This window comes from Oncorhynchus clarkii, chromosome 21 (genome assembly GCF_045791955.1).
Source record: "Oncorhynchus clarkii lewisi isolate Uvic-CL-2024 chromosome 21, UVic_Ocla_1.0, whole genome shotgun sequence".
Taxonomy (NCBI): Eukaryota; Metazoa; Chordata; class Actinopteri; order Salmoniformes; family Salmonidae; genus Oncorhynchus; species Oncorhynchus clarkii.
The window spans coordinates 13,741,497-13,760,568 of NC_092167.1; the positions used below are offsets into that span (position 1 = coordinate 13,741,497).

The 19,072-nt window shown below is 43.8% G+C and overlaps 1 protein-coding gene across 2 annotated transcripts; it reads right to left on the minus strand.

Moving 5' to 3' along the window:
* Positions 1-52: 52 nt before the first annotated feature.
* Positions 53-18,472, minus strand: LOC139378607 (podocalyxin-like). Of its 2 annotated transcripts, none has more exons than XM_071120928.1 (8): positions 17,932-18,472; positions 5,585-6,262; positions 5,133-5,347; positions 5,004-5,030; positions 3,932-4,064; positions 3,678-3,721; positions 3,423-3,545; positions 53-3,262 (listed from the first exon to the last, which is right to left on the minus strand). In XM_071120928.1, the coding sequence occupies exons 1-8, from the start codon at positions 17,972-17,974 to the stop codon at positions 3,068-3,070; spliced, it is 1,458 nt and encodes a 485-aa protein (XP_070977029.1). In that variant the 5' UTR covers positions 17,975-18,472; the 3' UTR covers positions 53-3,067. The 2 variants fall into 2 exon arrangements, with proteins under 2 accessions (XP_070977029.1, XP_070977027.1); XM_071120926.1 differs by having other exon boundaries at positions 5,555-6,262; positions 17,932-18,434.
* Between the last annotated feature and the right edge of the window lie 600 nt (positions 18,473-19,072).

Sequence of the window (19,072 nt, forward strand, 5' to 3'; positions counted from 1 at the left end):
ATTGTTTCATCAATTTACCATCGGTGAAAAGTTACAAAAAATACAACACATGTTTGAAATAAGTGTGTTTTTATTGGCAAATCTTTATTGGTATAAGAAAACATGGCTGCCCTGGTCATGATAGATGAGGCACAGCTTCCAGTGTGTCAGACCCCCTGTTGTTTGGCTTCATCAGCAAACAAACCATAAATATATACAATAACTGCTAAATACTTTGGTGAAAAATAAATCTAATACAAGTGAGTGACTGTACACAATAACTAATGACAAACAGTACATAGGAATGTGTAGAATAAGTGGTGGTTTGTTTTGGTGTTGGTTGATTTTACAGCCATTTTTTGATTTACATACATTTCTATTCAGTTGATTTGACAAAAAATGGTAACAAACAAAAATGAAAATGTGCAGAGGCCTATGTAACAAGTCATCCCTGGTGTTTAACAAATTACCACGCAACGTTAACATCAGCAAACAATAACATATGTACAGTTGAAGTCAGAAGTTTACATACACCTTAGCCAAATACATTTAAACTCCGTTTTCCACAATTCCTGACATTTAATCCTAGTACAAATTCCCTGTCTTAGCTCAGTTAGGATCACCACTTTATTTTAAGAATGTGAAATGTCAATAATAGTAGAGAATGATTTATTTCAGCTTTTATTTCTTTCATCACATTCCCAGTGGGTCAGAAGTTTACATACACTCAATTAGTATTTGGTAGCATTGCCTTTAAATTGTTTAACTTGGTTCAAACATTTCGGGTAGCCTTCCACAAGCTTCCCACAATAAGTTGGGTGAATGTTGGCCCATTCCTCCTGACAGAGCTGGTGTAACTGAGTCAGGATGTAGACCTTGCTCGCACATGCTTTTTCAGTTCTGCCCACAAGTTTTCTATGGGATTGAGATCGGGGCTTTGTGATGACCAATACCTTGACTTTGTTCTCCTTAAGCCATCTTGTCACAACTTTGGAATTATGCTTGGGGTCATTGTCCATTTGGAAGATCCATTGACGACCAAGCTTTAACTTCCTGACTGATGTCTTGAGATGTTGCATCAATATATCCACAACATTTTCCCTCCTGATGCCATCTATTTTGTGAAGTGCACCAGACCCTCCTGCAGCAAAGCACCCCCACAACATGATGCTGCCACCCCCGTGCTTCACGGTTGGGATGGTGTTCTTTGGCTTGCAAGCCTCTTTTTCCTCCAAACATAACAATGGTCATTATGGCCAAACAGTTCTATTTTTGTTTCATCAGACCAGAGGACATTTCTCCAAAAAGTACGATCTTTGTCCCCATGTGCAGTTGCAAACTGTAGTCTGGCTTTTTTTATGGTGGTTTTGGAGCAGTGGCTTCTTCCTTGCTGAGTGGCCTTTCAGGTTATGTCGATATTGGACTCGTTTTTACTGTAGATACAGATAATTTTTGCACCAAAGTACGTTCATCTCTAGGAGACAACGCATCTCCTTCCTGAGTGTTATGACGGCTGCGTGGTCCCATGGTATTTATACTTGTGTACTATTGTTTGTACAGATGAATGTGGTACCTTCAGGCATTTGGAAATTGCTCCCAAGGACGAACCAGACTTGTGGCTGATTTCTTTTGATTTCCCCCATGATGTCAAGCAAAGAGGCACTGACTTTCTAGGTAGGCTATGAAATACATCCACAGGTACACCTTCAATTGACTCCAATTATGTCAATTAGCCTAATAGAAGCTTCTAAAGCCATGACAAAATTTTGGAATTTTGTTAACTACTGACCCACTGGATTTGTGATACAGTGAAATAATCTGTCAAAACAATTGTTGGATAAATTACTTGTGTCATGCACAAAGTAGATGTCCTAACCGACTTGCCAAAACTCTAGTTTATTAACAAGACATTTGTGAAGTGGTTGAAAAATGAGTTTTAATGACTCCAACCTAAGTGTATGTAAACTTCCGACTTCAACTGTATCTTTAGGGTCCAGCCTCCCTGATAGAGTAACCCCAGTCCTAGACTAAAAAGCCTAGTTGAAAGGGCTCTAAAGTCCAAGGCTAGGCTTTATCTATGTCCAGGAAACCGGCCCTAGGTAAAGTTCTTTAGAACTTTCAAATGACTATTTACAGTGTTTTTCCCCTTGATATCTGTAGAAGCTCCTGTCCCAGCAGTGTCTCCAGGGACCCCGTTGTTTCACCAGTATATGGCTTCTATACAGCAGCCACTGCCAGGTCGTCAGAGCTGAGATTCACTAGTAGTTTAATTCATTCACCAGGATGATTATTTCACTTTATCCTGAGGTCATTTTCTTTAAATCAATACTATTGAGATTTAACCATAAAGGCAAGTAGTGTTACAGTATTACAAAGTTTCAGCTTCCATTTTCTCTGAAAATATAAGAAAATACTATGTACAGGTGCTCAAGTGTACAATTCAATGCACTTTTGTGGATTACATTGATTACAGCATAAAGAACATGCAGATTTTAGTTCATACACTCCACCCTGAAATATTGGTGGCTTGAGTGTTTGGTTTTCCCAATTAAATCAATAACTATGTAGCGGTACATCAAGTACCTTAAACACTCAATGGCGCTTAAAATGGGATTGTGTATGTTTGAGAGTTACATTTCCCAAATATTTATTGAATATCTCCTAAAACTAGGCACAATGTTGATTGGTGTAGTATTCTCCAAATGGCCTGTTACTTTTCCATAGCCACAGCGATGGGACTCAGACACCCGTTTAGGCCGGATAGGTTTCCAGAACCTGTCATCCTCTGGGTGTTATTTTCTCCAGATTTGTCAGGTGGTGTCTGTGTGTTGTTGCCTTGGGTCTGGTTCAATGGGGAGGAACATTAAAAGTGTTGCGGATAGAAATGCATTGCATAGAACTGTCACAATTGTGCGATTTCTCAAATCCCATTATTTAAGGTTGTATACATTCTATATAGAATACATTTCTACCTGCAACGTTTGGAGCTAGAACCCTCTACTAAACAGGGCCCTTGTAACGGTGCAGGGAAGGGAGAGTCAGTTGGTCGAGGGAATATAGTAGCACCCCTGTCTGTTCCGGTCCCCCTCTACAGGTGAGTGTCCTCCTCATCTGGCATGTCTTCTTTGAGCAGGTTGTCGATGGGGACAATCCAGCTGTCGTTGAACTCTCCATTCAGGGCCACCTTCTTCTCCTGCATCTCCTGCTGCACCTCCATCACCTCCAACGTGGGGTTGTCGTGGTAACCGTTCTCCACCGTCTGCATCTCCTCTGTCAGGTGTTGCTGTTGAAAGAAGATAAGGGGAGATTTTGGTGAGGACCCTTCGAAAGCATAGCTCAACTATTATTAGTAAGTATTTTAGGAAGAATGTGGACATATCACGGACAGACATTATTGATTGTAGAGTAGTTTGATTTTCAGGTTTGATTTTCTAATGGATTACTTGGTTGTTCTTCCGATAGGACTTGCGGTGGTATGCGGCGTAAAGGGCGAAGCCTACAATCATGGCCAGCAGAGCTCCGCAGGACGCCAAAATGGCAATCAGGGTCATGTTGTCACTTTGTTTCTGACAGAATAGATGAAAAAGTAAATAAAGACCCACTCTGACACGCCTCCCTCCAAATACAACCTTTACATGTTCTCCAGTAGCCCGTTTATGATGACATTTAGGGAGATATGTACACAATGTTAGACTTACTCTGGTGATTTCCTCATAGTATTGCTGGACGACAGCATTGTCCACTAAAAGAATCAGAGGAAACTTTAATTTACAACTGTTCACTTCTGGTACTTGACCTTGACAGCAATTGGCTCAAACCCTCTCAAATAGTATGTATTCAAAAACACAACTCATACAACCAAGACTAGCATTAGGAAATGGGGTACATTAGGTGTGATCTATTTAATTGCCTTGGAAGCATATGAATAGTGGTGACTGGGTAGTTTACATACCTTTGCCGGTAATTACCACGCTGTCAACGGTGGTTTGTCCGTTGTTCTCTCTCGCAGCCAGAGTACAGTTAGCGTCGTGCATTTGAGACATCAGGTGTCGACACAGCGCCTCCAGGTCCTTCTTCTCATGATTCTGAGAGAAAACAAACACGTTTGTAAGACTCCATCAAGCTTTTCATTAGTTTTCAACTTTTTCTAGTAGATTGCGGCAAATGTTTTCATAGTTTATGAACGGGACAAAAAACAATCAACATGCCTTGTTTAGTGAATCTCAATCTATCTAGCTGATGTAATTTCACCATGACATCATTACAGCCATCACTACAATGCTGGTTGTGGTGAGTCGAGGGAAAGGTCAAAGGTGGGACGTCAGCGTTTCCCGTGCAGTGAGGTGTCAGTTATTCTTGGCCTTTCTGAAGTAGAGCAGCTGTTCATAGTCAGAAAGCGAGGGAGAACGCGAGAGAGGTGTGGGAAAGATGGAATCTAGCGAAATGTCAGGAAGGTTTCCCACTAAGACTTTTTCCACCCAATGCCTGCAGAATCCTTTTTTATGAGATGATGCACTACTTCCTGTCCTGACTTTGGAAACAGAGAAGTGTCGCTCTGTGTTCTGTGTTGAGAATAGACGGGTTATGGGTCAAAACAGACGGTTTGCTTAGATTGTTGACAACATGTCAACTCTGTCTCCAAATGTTTATTGAAAACATAAATATATTTGCACAATGAACAGTTGTTGGTTTGCTAGCAAGTGAATATTTGCCATATTAGAATAGAAATGATATCAGCCAAAATACTTCAAGACATGGTATCAATAAGATACAACGAGCTGAAACGCACCACCTACGATTCTCCACATGGCAGCTTCTTATTGTTGCTAGCCATCTGGCCATCCAGAACCACAACAACACACTGACTTCTGTCCCGTTGATGCATGCACATCATTGTCAGCTAACGGTGCGCTCTAAGATGGATCTAACTGCAGCTGAAGATTTGTCATTACATTTGTCTCTTGACATCGAATGTAAACGCAGGCCTAAACTCGTAAGCAAATCTAGAAAGGAGAAAACCTTACCTCTTCATTTCTTTTGGACATGACAAACTGTAAAAAGCAGAAACAATCACAAAGTTAAGGTCATATTTGTGTTGTGGTTTTTTGAACCAGCCTGACAAGTCTCTTTAAGTAAAAGTCTTTCTGTCCTACCATAAAGCTCTTGGGAGGACTTGTGGTAGTGGCCGTCGTGGTTGTAGTCTCAGCCATGCTTGTTAACACCATTCCTCCCTGTGCACGGGTTGTGGTGATAGCAAAACTGCTTCCTGAACCCACAGGGCTGGATGTGGAAGGTTGCTGGGATGGAGAGGACGACCTTGACCATGGGGTTGTAAGGATTGGAGTATGTCGCCTACCCACCTGTGTGACTGTTTCAAGAAGCATAAATAAGAGAATGGACAATTTTGTCAGTGGAATGTTCTTTCACTTCCATCATGCAATCACACATGACCGCATATGAACATGTATGAGGTGCATGTTATAAGAACTGTTCAGCTTTTAGACTACAGCCAAACTCTATGCTGGGTGAGTGATAGGTGTTTTGAGGTGAAATGGTGGTGGAGGTAGAGACTCGCCTGCAGTGGAGTGAGGTGTTCCGGCGGAGCTAGTGGTGGTCTGGGTGTGGGTTCCTGAGGAGCTAGTGGTGGTCTGGGTGTGGGTTCCTGAGGAGCTAGTGGTGGTCTGGGCGTTGGTTCCGGTGGAGCTAGTGGTGTTCTGGGCGTCGGTTCCGGTGGAGCTAGTGGTGTTCTGGGCGTCGGTTCCGGTGGAGCTAGTGGTGTTCTGGGCGTCGGTTCCGGTGGAGCTAGTGGTGGTCTGGGTGAGGGTTCCTGATAAGCTAATGAATTGCACGGTAGTGTGGGTTCCGGTGGAGCTAGTGGTGGTCTGGGCGTCGGTTCCGGTGGAGCTAGTGATGGTCTGGGCGTCGGTTCCGGTGGAGCTAGTGGTGGTCTGGGCGTCGGTTCCGGTGGAGCTAGTGGTGGTCTGGGCGTCGGTTCCGGTGGAGCTAGTGGGGGTCTGGGTGTGGGTTCCGGTGGAGCTAGTGGAGTCCAGTCCAGCAGTAGTCATGGTGGTGGACTCCACATTACCACTGGACCTCCCAGCGGTAAAGGTGCTCAGCGCGGCCCCACTTGGTACGGTAAGGTCGGCTAGTGTAGTCCCGGTCCCATCGATTAGACTGGAGGAGGTAACTGTATGGGTGGAAATGTCATTTTGTGTGGAGTTGGGGGCCGAAGAGATAAAGGTTGTTTGTATTGGATCAGCATGAGTACAGTGAAGTAGAAAACCTGGAGTGAACAGATATAAAACAGAATTAACGGTTTCATCTAAAACAAATATTACATATGCCTAACTAAATGTAATCTACTTGGCATTTTTTCCATTTAAATTGAGCCATCTCTAGAACATGGTCCATCGTCCATGTGGGCTGCATACAGTTTTATACATACTTTGTATTTCCAAGAGAATATCAGCGATGAGATATTGAGGAGCCTCTGTGGTGAACTCTGTGTAAACCTGTTGTGGTTTATTTCCTTCTCTCCAGACAGCTGTACAGTAGTCGTTCTCTTTGTTTCTCTATTTATAGTAAACAGGACAGGATGCTCCACACAATAACCTAGGAAGTACCACACCCAACCTATGGGCTTGCCCTAGCGCACCGTAAACAATCCTGGACCACGTTCTTAGGCTGGGACCCTAGGGATTTAGAACAATGGCTTCTAAAGGATCCTCAACCCACACACACGTAACACCATAGCATTAGGACGACTACTTGCTTCCTCATACTCAGTCATACACATACCTGGGTGGACAGTCACACACTAAAAACACTCATACCTCTCTTATCTCACATGTTCATACACTGCTCAAAAAAATAAAGGGAACACTAAAATAACACATCCTAGATCTGAATGAATGAAATATTCTTATTAAATATGTTTTTCATTACATAGTTGAATGTGCTGACAACAGAATCACACAAAAATTATCAATGGAAATCAAATGTATCAACCCATGGAGGTCTGGATTTGGAGTCACACTCAAAATTAAAGTGGAAAACCACACTACAGGCTGATCCAACTTTGATGTAATGTCCTTAAAACAAGTCAAAATGAGGCTCAGTAGTGTGTGTGGCCTTCACGTGCCTGTATGACCTCCCTACAACGCCTGGGCATGCTCCTGATGAGGTGGCGGATGGTCTCCTGAGGGATCTCCTCCCAGACCTGGACTAAAGCATCCGCCAACTCCTGGACAGTCTGTGGTGCAACGTGGCGTTGGTGGATGGAGCGAGACATGATGTCCCAGATGTGCTCAATTGGATTCAGGTCTGGGGAACTTTTGTGGCCTGCTGGAGGTCATTTTGCAGGGCTCTGGCAGTGCTCCTCCTGCTCCTCCTTGCACAAAGGCGGAGGTAGCGGTCCTGCTGCTGGGTTGTTGCCCTCCTACGGCCTCCTCCACGTCTCCTGATGTACTGGCCTGTCTCCTGGTAGCGCCTCCATGCTCTGGACACTACGCTGACAGACACAGCAAACCTTCTTGCCACAGCTCGCATTGATGTGCCATCCTGGATGAGCTGCACTACCTGAGCCACTTGTGTGGGTTGTAGACTCCGTCTCATGCTACCACTAGAGTGAAAGCACCGCCAGCATTCAAAAGTGACCAAAACATCAGCCAGGAAGCATAGGAACTGAGAAGTGGTCTTTGGTCACCACCTGCAGAACCACTTCTTTATTGGGGGTGTCTTGCTAATTGCCTATAATTTTCACCGGTTGTCTATTCCATTTGCACAACAGCATGTGAAATTTATTGTCAATCAGTGTTGCTTCCTAAGTGGACAGTTTGATTTCACAGAAGTGTGATTGACTTGGAGTTAGATTGTGTTGTTTAAGTGTTCCCTTTATTTTTTTGAGCAGTGTATATAAGGACATGTACCTACATTACCAACACACTGCACACTAAATAGCATACATTTCAAAGGCAGCATACCCTGTCACTTCATATAGGGCTCCATAATTAATCGAATTCACATCGAAATTGCAATACTGTTGTGCAATATTCAGGTCGCAAGAAGATTCATATCGCATGCAATATTTTTGAAACACCGCTCAGCCATGTGTAGTGTCTGTTTTTATAGTTTACTTGTGGCTGCTTCCCACTCACACAAGCCCCGCCCCATCAAGCAGCGCAGCTACTCCTCCTATTTAGATTCACTATAAGTTTGCATGCTGTTCTGTTAGGTCAAATGCAGTCAACAGATTGTTCCAAACAACAACAATGACACTTTTTTGCTTTTTAATATAAATCATTCTGTTTCTAGGATTCCAACAGTTCACCCAAGTGTTTTCATCTACAGGTAACTGCCAAAATAAAGGAAACACTTGAGTAAATGACAGATAGAAAGTATATGTAAAGCAGGTGCTTCCACACAGGTGTGGTTCCTGAGTTAATTAAGCGATTAACAACCCATCATGCTTAGTGTCATCAGAGAGTAAGAGGTCGAAGCAGTTTTACTCCACCCTAAATCTGTCCACGAAAATTAGCCCACGACGTGAGTAATTATTTTATGGAGGTCAATGAGAGTGTGTCGAATTTGGTCAACAAAAATGCAATTGGTAATGTGATACGTGAGGCTTATTTGACCGAATAGAAGTTTCAGAATGGTTAGGTTGACAGAGTGAGACAGTCAATGTCTAGATAGACAATAGATAGAACGAGCAACTGATGAGACCGATTTGCTTAACTGCCGGTTAATTTTCTCCATTTCGCTCTAGAGACTAGTTTTTATCGGCTCTCAAAGAAAATCATTTGTTGATATGCATTGTTACTTTTTTCTAAACTCCTCTAATTGTCAGAAAAGTGTTTTTATGTAACTTCAACAGATTTTCAAGAATTTTCCTTACATTTTTTGTGCTATGTCTACTGCACTGATATATGTGGCATTTCGGCAACTTACCCAAAAACTATTATATTTGAGTTGCGCCTGTTGTCATAGAAATACAGTGCATTCGGAAAGTATTCAGATTCCTTCCCTTTTTCCACATTTTGTTATGTTATAGCCTTATTCTAAAATTGATTAAATATTTTTTTCTCCATCAATCTACACACAATATACCCCATAATGACAAAGCAAAAACAGGTTTATAGAAATTGTTGCAAATTTATTACAAATAAAAAACAGATACTTAAGTATTCAGACCCTTTGCTATAAGAATCAAAACTGAGCTCAGGTGCATCCTTTTTCCATTGATCATCCTTGAGATGTTTCTACAACTTGATTGGAGTCCACCTGTGGTGAATTCAATTGATTGGACATGATTTGGAAAGGAACACACCTTTCTATGTAAGGTCCCACATTTTACAGTGAATGTTGGAGCAAAAACCAAGCCATGAGGTCGAAGGAGACAGGATTGTGTCATGGCACAGATCTGGGGAGGGGTACCAAAACATTTCTGCAGCATTAAAGTTCCCCAAGAACACGGTGGGCTCCATCATTCTTAAATGGAAGAAGTTAGGAACCACCAAGACTCTTACTAGAGCTGGCCTCCCGGCCTAATTAAGCAATCAGGGGAGAGGGGCCTTGGTCAGGGATGTGACCAAGAACCCAAGGGTCACTCTGACAGAGCTCTAGAGTTCCTCTGTGGAGATGGGAAAGCCTTCCAGAAGGACAACCATCTCTGCAGCACTCCACCAATCAGGCCTTTATGGTAGAGTGGCCAGACGGAAGCCATGACAGCCTTCTTGGAGTTTGCCAAAAGGCACCAAAAAGACTCTCAGGTCATGAGAAACAAGATTCTCTGGTCTGATGAAACCATGTGTCGCTTCTGGAGGAAACCTGGCACCATCCCTACGGTGAAGCATGGTGGTGGCAGCATCATGCTGTGTGGATGTTTAGCGGTGGCAGGGACTAGGAGACTAGTCAGGATCAAGGGAAAGATGAACAAAGCATAAAAATAGATATTTGATGAAAACCTGCTCCAGAGCGCTCAGGACCTCAGACTGGGGCAAAGGTTCACCTTCCAACAGGACAACGACCCTAAGTACACACCCAAGACAATGCAGGAGTGGCTTCGGGACAAGTCCCTGAATGACCTTGAGTGGCCCAGCCAGAGCCCTGACTTGAACCCAATCAAACATCTCCGGAGAGACCTGAAAATAGCTGTGCAGTGACACTCCTCATCTAACCTGACATGGCTTGAGAGGATTTGCAGAGAAGAATGGGTGAAACTCCCCAAATACAGGTGTGCCAAGCTTGTAGCGTCATATCCAAGAAGACTCGAGGCTGTAATCGCTGCCAAAGATGCTTCAACAAAGTACTGATTAAAGGGTATGAATACTTATGTAAATGAGAGACCTGAAAATAGGATGTAAAGATGTAAATCCCGACATGGTGGGTTGTCATGGTGATTAATCGTGGTTGTCAGGGGCAACGGAGACATTGTCTAAAACAGCCTCTTATCGGTGTCTGATAAGAGGCTGTTTTAGAGGGGTGGTGGATGAGGGGAGAGGTAAAACCTTGTTGTCTCCATCTCTTCCTTTTGACAGGCAGCCTAAACTGTGGCTGCCATCCTAAACTGCAGACACGCCAATTGTTATCAGGCTCCATTAAGCAGCTTAGTAGTCACTATGAGGAGAGAACCCAGAGACACGGACAGCTCTATAGGAGGGGGAAACTCTGAATCCTCCCCCTGGGCCCAGCCTGTTTTTTACACTCCTGGTAATGTCCCCTGGCAGCTAGTGAAAGGGGGCTGCTTCAGCATTGGTAATGTCCCCTGGTAGCTAGTGAAAGGAGGTTGCTTCAGCATTGGTAATGCCCCCTTGTGGCTCAACCTGGTCTCAGAGCATTTCGTATTATTCTTTACGTAAATACAAGACACTACATTCATTTTGATATGTTACGAATTATGAATCATAAATGTTACGAATTTGCGGAACGTACAATATGTTAGGATAAAAGTTAGATAAAATGGTTAGGGCAGGGTTAACGAACATGCTAAGTGGTTGCAAAGTAGCTAAAAAGTAGTAAGTAGTTTGCTACATTTGCTAATTAGCTAAAATGCTAAAACGACCAACCACCCTCCGCTCGTTTTTGCTTTAATAAGTAACCTTCTCTCTTATGTAACCATACCAAATGTAACATATCAGACTAATTTCAGTGTCCCAGATTTATATTTACTATGTTACGTCTAGTCTATGAGACCAGGCTGGGTAGCTCGAGAAAGGAGGCTGCTTCAACATTGTAGTCTAACAGGTGGAAGTATCCCAGCAGGACTGAATGACAATGAAAAAAATGTGTTTTACAGACAGTATTTATTTGCTACATTTTTTGACAGCTTTTGAAAATGTGTAAGTCAGGAGTGATACAGTTCATTTCTGGCATACACTATACAATGTCTTGGGAGTGGACTGTTCTAAACATCTGTACTGATCATGCAGATATTCCATGTACAGTATGTATTTGACCTGGGACTGGTGAACTGCTCCTGTGATTTCCACACAGTGTTCTGCCTCTGAGACGCTGTGTTGTTGTGAGACGTGTGTCTCTATCTGTCTGCACCACTATCTCCCCTCCTCTACCTCCTCTAGCTGTGGTGTCATATTTTGGAGTGACCCTCTTTGACCCCATCTGTCACCCAGGTGTCTGTTTCTTAACAGGTGACAGCAGCACCCCTGAGTCTGACACGCACACACGCGCACACACACACACACACACGCACACACGCACACACGCACACACGCACACACGCACACACGCACACGCGCACACACACACACACACACACACACACACACACCACCAGGATGGCACCTATAGTCTCTCAAAAACATGAATTCCTTAAAATGACCCCCCCTCCCAGAGAAAGGGGGGGGGGGCAGGAGATGGAATGGAAAGTTCCATCTCCATAGCTTCCCTTTCCTCAGCCATAGGCTCCCTTGTTGTAACTCATAGAGCACACCAGAGCAGGTTCATGTATACCACAGTAGGATTACATTACTTTCCCCATGAGTATTGGATGTCTGTCTGTGACTACACAGCATAACTGGGCCAACACAGACTGACCTGCAGCCAGGTCTTATTAGCCTCTTCCTCTACCAGGCTATTATTAAGATGGATCGCTAGGTCATTGGGTCCGGTTACGTCCTGTTGGGTCTGCTACTACAGTGGCCTGTCTCTCTCCCACGGGGTGGGACCCGGTGTCCCGGACCCTCTCAGGGCCAGACGGTAGTCAGAGGGTGTGAGAACCGACCCCAGGGTCCTTCCTGTTGACTCTGTTATGCAATAAGTTATGGGCTTCTTTGCTCTCTCACTGTGTGTGTGTGTAGCACATGGGGATGTGTGGCTCAGTTGGTAGAGCGTGACGCTTGCAACACCAGGGTTGTGGGTTTGAATCCCATGGGGGACCAGTACGAATAAAAGCAAACACTCACTCTGGTTAAGAGCGTCTGCTAAATGACTAAAATGTAAATGTGTGAAACTTCCTCCTCCGCCTGAAGTTTCCCTACTTACGCCACAAATACCTAGCTTTTTGCATGGAGCCGACTGGTAAGACGCTTCAGGAGGTTGGTCACGTGTGCTAGCAAGGCAGAGGTCGTGGATTCGAGCCTCGTGTGAGCCGAATCAGGAAGAAGTGGTACACGCTAAGCAAGCAGCGTGACATCCTTCACGTGTGTGCATGACTTAAACACAGAGAGCATGAAACACTCTACACACACCCTGCTCTGACTCAAGACTAACAGAGACACAGACAGAAACCTAGTAAAATACAGTCAGTTACTCCCAGATCTTCAAGATGGAAATGCAACAAGATGATGATAAGGCCTCTAAATGCCATTTACCATAGGGTTGAGTTCTCCAACTTCCCCAGTGTTTGCGTTCCTAACTCATGCCTGTGACAGTGTTACGGCTTGGCCTGTCCCACTGTGACTAACGAGTCAGTAATGGGGTCAGAGGGGTGTCTCCCTCTCCCCTGCCCTCCCCACAGGGGGTCCTGTTGTTGGGTCCCGGCGGGCGTCAAGCACAATCATGTTTAGTGTGAGAGCCTCCATCCGTACACAGTTAAAGCAGAATGACAATCGGCCTGGAGGGTGGAGACTTGTTGAATTGTCCTGCCTTCCTGACAGCCATATTGTAAAAATAACCTCTGGGCCCCAGGCCCCACACAGACTACTACTGGTAGAGGGAGGGGAGCAGAGGCTTATGGCGACCAGCCTGGGCACCATCAGTTAACATCTTAAAAATAAAAAGAGCCTTTCTTTATGCTGAGTCCTAAGGGTGTGTGTCTGCCGGTCTACTTTGTGTTCTGGCATGGGTATGTGATCCTGTCTAGCTGTGTGTGTATTCATCTCTGTCCCTGTATGTGTGCCAGCCAGGCCATCCCATAATAAGGCCAGATTTATGTGCGTCTGAGCGTGAACATCCACCATGCGCTGCCAGTGGCAGGAGAGTAAATAAATACATGTAGCTATCCCTCCCCAGCCCCGGACGCACAAAGCCACCCTGTTAAGTGGGTGACGGCCCACACAAAAGCCTGGCTCGCCCCGCGTTCGGCTCTGCCAGGAGGGGGTTACTCCCTCAACCCCGGCCCCCTGCTGCGGCCCAGGCTTTTTAGGAGCCCAGTAGTCCCCCGCCTTCCTGGGGTGTCCCATTGAGAGGGGTAATTCAGATTTGGAACTGGGGGAGGGAAGGGAGATGAAGGGAAGAGAAAAGGAGGAGGGAGGCCGTCTTTACACAGTACTTATCCAATAGGCTCCTCCGTTAAGGAGAGGGGCTGTGAATGTAAAATCACTGTATGAATAAAAGGGAGAAAGCGGGAATGGGGAATAGGGGAGGTGGGTAGAGGAGAGTGAGGGTGGAAAAGGGGTGTTGGTCTCTGTCTGATGGTGTAAATTGTATTTTTTATTTTGTTTAACCTTTTATTTAACTGTCTGTGACTCCACAGCATAACTGACATTCTGAAGATTATTAGTTGCCACACGGCGTGGGTTCACACACCCAAACACAGACACATTTCTAGTGCTGTGATGCCAGGGTGATGGGTTAGTTTGTGTCTGTGTTGAGCTGTGGTGTGCACATATGGTCCAGCACGTGTACAGGACTTTAGTCTATAGAGGTCTGGGTCGTTCCACAAAATTAGTCCCTTTTTGGTAGTGTAACTTAGTGAATGAAAAAGAGTTTGATTTCACCTAATCTAACATTCCGTCATGAACAGCAATTTAATAAATGTTTTAATCGAGATTAAATCATTTAAATATATATATATATATATATATATAATAAGCGCCTACTAAGTGACAAATAAATGAACAGGGTTGACGATTTAGTCATAAATCCCCATGACAGAGTTGTTAAAACAGTTCTATCCTGTCTATCTACGGGTAACAGGGTAGACATGTTATGCTCAGCATGCTTTTCCACTAGAAAATACACTATGATTTTACAAATGTTAATTTAGAAAATATTTACAAAGGAATAGTTTCACCGTATTAAAACGAGAGTTCAGTTCACGTAACAGGGATGACCTTGAAATGAGGGACAGTTTCCCCCCCCCCCCCCCCCCTTAAAATGATTCACTAATCACATGAATAAATACTATCATACTATCAGCAAACCATCTGTTGGTTTGCAACTGCTTGTTAAGGTGAGGGTTAGCTTTAGAATAAGGGTTAGGATAGGGGTTACTAAGGGTTAAAGGTTAGTAGATAGTTGAAATGTTACAGATGGACTATTCAAATAAAGTGTTACCAAGCTTGGAAAAATGTTGGGGGTTAAGTGGGTCAAAATCTTGAGGGACATGTCAAAATGCAAAATGTTGGTACTTTATTCATAATAAAAATCGAATTCATTGAATGTTCCATGTGGTCTATATTAATAGGCACTACATTTTAAAGAGACATCCGGAACTTTGTCGACTACCTAAGTATTTTTTTTAACCTCCCGCCTTGGGCTGGATGTGCCAATGTGTAGTTCACGCATGCATAATCTATTAGCAGAATTACTGTTATATCTCAATTAGCCATGAAATCCCTAGTTTGAAAGCTTCTGGAAGCTGTGTGGCACCATTTTGAGTGCTTCAAGATAGGCCAGCCCACAAGTTGCACAGTGAAATAAGGCTGGCCCAGTCCTGCCCAGCGTTATCCAATGAGGCACATAATATGATGTAGTATACCATTTTCGGGGACCCATTTTTGCTCTTGTGCGCTACTTTCAGAACTACTGGGTAAAAAGTATGCAAATCTTCCAGAAGTTCTATTTTAATATAACCGGTTTTTGCTACTTAAAATATCAAAGGAACTCATTTCGACCCGTCTATTGTCTTTAGTCCTGTGTGTTGGCTGGCTTTGAGCTAAACTAAGCTATGTAGTATGCTATTCATCTATTGTCTTTAGTCCTGTGTGTTGGCTGGCTTTGACCTAAACTAAGCTATGTAGTATGCTATTAATCTATTGTCTTTAGTCCTGTGTGTTGGCTGGCTTTGAGCTAAACTAAACTATGCAGTATGCTATTAATCTATTGTCTTTAGTCCTGTGTGTTGGCTGGCTTTGAGCTAAACTAAGCTATGTAGTATGCTATTAATCTATTGTCAGTAAATACATTAGGCAAGGAATGTTGGTAGACAACAGTGTGGAATAGTTGACATCATGGAGGTTGGAGTGATATAGTGGTCACCGACACTTCACTTAAGGCCAACTCTTTGACACACACACACACACACACACACACACACACACACACACACACACACATACACACATGTTTTGTTTGCTTGGCTCTTATTAAGAAACATCCGCTCTCTGTTTTCTTAGAGGCAAAGTAGAAGGGAGTTGCCAGCCATGGCAGAGAAAGGAGTGTGAGGAGAGAGTGAAGGTGGGAGGGAGAGACCTTGTACATGTGTGTTCCTGTATGTGTGATATGAGAGACATGAAGCAGGGAGGCGGTAGAAGGGAGGAGGGGAGCTGAGTGAAGGTCTGTGATGCATGGTGCCAGCCACTGGACATGTAGGAGTGTAGGCTGCTCTGGGGTGAAGATAGAGGTGGAGCTTTATCATCCACATCAGACAGTGATGAATCACAAGGCTTTACTACACTTACTCCCTAGAGGAACGGGAAGCCTCCCTCTCCTGTACTGTTCCCCAACGCTGCTGTTTAAAACCCCAATCCCCTGAATGTCGATAGTGGATCTAAATCCCCTGGCTGCCTCTGAAATGGCACCGGCCATTACAATGCATTACTTTTGACCAGCGCTGTAATGGGCCCTGACCACATTACAATGCATTACTTTTGACCAGCGCTGTAATGGGCCCTGACCACATTACAATGTACTACTTATGGACGGCCCATAGGGCTCAGGTCAAAAAGTAGTGGCCTATAGAGGTAATGGAGTGTCATTTCAGACGCAAAGCCTGTTTATTGTCTTGTTTCCCCACACTTTTATTAGGTGAATTTCCAGGGGAGTGAAGGAGTGAGGACTCCGTCTCCCTGTCCTTGCATTTGAGTGAACCAGGCTGTGTGTGCGTGTGAGGAGATGGTGGGAGCTCACAGCCGACTCCTCTCAGGATGGGAATCTGGTGCCACACCTTCCTTTGGAACAGGGATGTTGTTAAAGGGTTTTTCCTATCTATTGTTCTCCGCTAGCGCTCTCCCATAAGCTAGGCATAGGGAGGATAGCCGTGGCTGCCAAGCCGCGTCCCGATCATAACAAAGATCCTGGCTGGGTTTACCTTTTAGGAAAACACATGACATGACCTTCATGAGCCCAAATGGAGGATGTAAAGGACTTGGAAGTGGTGTGTGTGGGGTAGGCTCTGGAAGGATATGGTCTGGTATATTCAACCTTTTCTTTTAACCTTTTTTTCAACCTTTTCTTTTAATAGCACTATGGTTAGTTTGCAGATTGAAAATGTTTTATTATATCATAAATTAATGGTTTGTGTTCTATCAAATGGTAATGGAGGTTGGTTTGTATCCAAGGAGGACATTATTTTTATTAGTGCCTAAATGCTTGGTAATAATGCTTGTCAAGTTATTTTTAGGCCTAACTCATTATGTGGTCTAAAGTTTTGGAAAAAGGGCTGACCGTGAACATCCAGTCTGTTTTTGCTCGGCGACAAAAAAACAAAAGCCTCTGCTTTTCATTAATTTGCAGTGGAAAGAGGCAGGTGCGACCTGCGCGTAATTAAAGAATAACAATCTGCCTCACCATTAGGCATGAGGGTCGTCTCGAGCGGGTCACGGGGGCACTTCATTATGCGGTCCCGTCGTCTCCCTCACGGCCTCCCGGCTCTTGAGCACAGTATGAGAGGAGAGGACCCGGGCGTGAAGAGTGGGCAGATGTTTCAGCTGCGCGGCCCTGGCACTGACTCCCCGGTGCCACTCCCTCAGGTGCCAGTCTCTGCCTCGCACTTACAGTGCAACTCCCCCTCACTCACTCCTCGATACCGAAATTAGAGCAGCATGTTGTGAAAGCGCGCAGCTGGTATAGACTCTCACTAGTATTGGTGGAATAGAGGGCTAATAAGATAATGGTTTAATAGGAATTATATGTTTTTATTGTTTTATTACTTCCAAGCAACAATATGTCAATCATATAGACGGAATATAACGAAAACGATTTAATTTTTAATGGAAATTCTATTCCATTTTGTTTTCCAGATTTACTGATTAGGCTACAAACTTCCGTGCACCATTAACTGTAGGCTATTGATGTGCGCACCTGTTGCTGGGGAGAAACACAGACAACTCTCATAATCAACATTGTTTTATTTAGTTGTTTTTCTTTTATTATGAATTGATAAATGATGATACCAAATGTGATCTCCTCCTATGTTAACTTCTCTCATTGAATGTCTTCAATTGCTCAAATAAAGGAAAGGTGGTGATGGGGTCTTGTGGGTCCCCAAAAATAAAACCAACTTTGATCAAATGAAATAAAATAAATAAAATACAAAGAATAGACACTTACCAAGTGGAAGAAGTGCCCACGTGATTCGCATTTTCGTTTCCATTCTGTTTTTTTTTTTACGAAACTTTGTTTCATTCAGTGTTGCTGCAGCACTCAATCCGTGGTTTTAAGTATTCAGAATGTTGAATAAAAGTAGCGGATTCTTGCTGGAGACGCGTTCCGTTACGCCTATCTCATTGAATTTGTATTTGAAGTAAATTATTTTCCCAAAGTTATTGTTTTGCTGAAAGCTAAGAATGCTTTTGTTTGGCGCTTCTCCCCTTCTTTTCTCCCCCTCTCTGAGTCGGGAATTTGGGGGAACGTTTTTAACTGGTCTCCTTGGCTGCACTGATTGTGTTGTCGTTGCTGGCTCCCTCTCCCGGAGTGGCTTGAAAACGTATTGTGCTTTCAAAGTGCAAGCCCCGTGGCCAGTCCAGACCCCAGTCTTCAGCTGTTACTCACAGGCCCATGGCACTGCCCATTCCAGCTTGTCATGCGAGGCCAGGGGAGATCCAATAGAAAGCGTTTTGGGTGGACTCTCAAACTGACCAACACTTTGAATAACAAAGGAAACGACTCCCAAAGACTTATGTTCCTTCAGTTTGCCTTATTCCAATAATGGTCAATGAAAATAAATAACTGACGATTCTTAGCTTGCTGCGTCTTTCAGACACACGCCATGGTAATACATGTTTCCCAAATCATTAATATCTATAGTCCCCCATTCAGTCACCATATTAGCCAACAAGGATAGATTCATTTGCTTGGGAAAGTGGCATATAACCAGCAGGTGTGATGTTTGTTTTTTGGATTTGGGGATCCAAGCCAGGCTGTTTGACCCTAAGGAGAGAGCTGAGTTAATTCCACTCAGAAGCCATGACAACGGTATTCACAGGCTTTCCTTGGAATTGCTTCGAAAGCGCTTTTGATATGCCCTCTTCAAAGATCAGTCAGTCAAAGAGATTTGGATCCACAAGTTAATGTGATTTTATTTTTCATTTTTTTGCAAAAATACTTGATTTGCCTCAACTGGCAGCTTCATGTGTTAGACAATGTTTAATTCATATCTTGAATAACTTCGACATCAAACCCTACTTAATACATGATGTCTGATATAAGATCCAGTGGCTGCTCTGGTGATGGGAAATTAGGGGGAAAATAG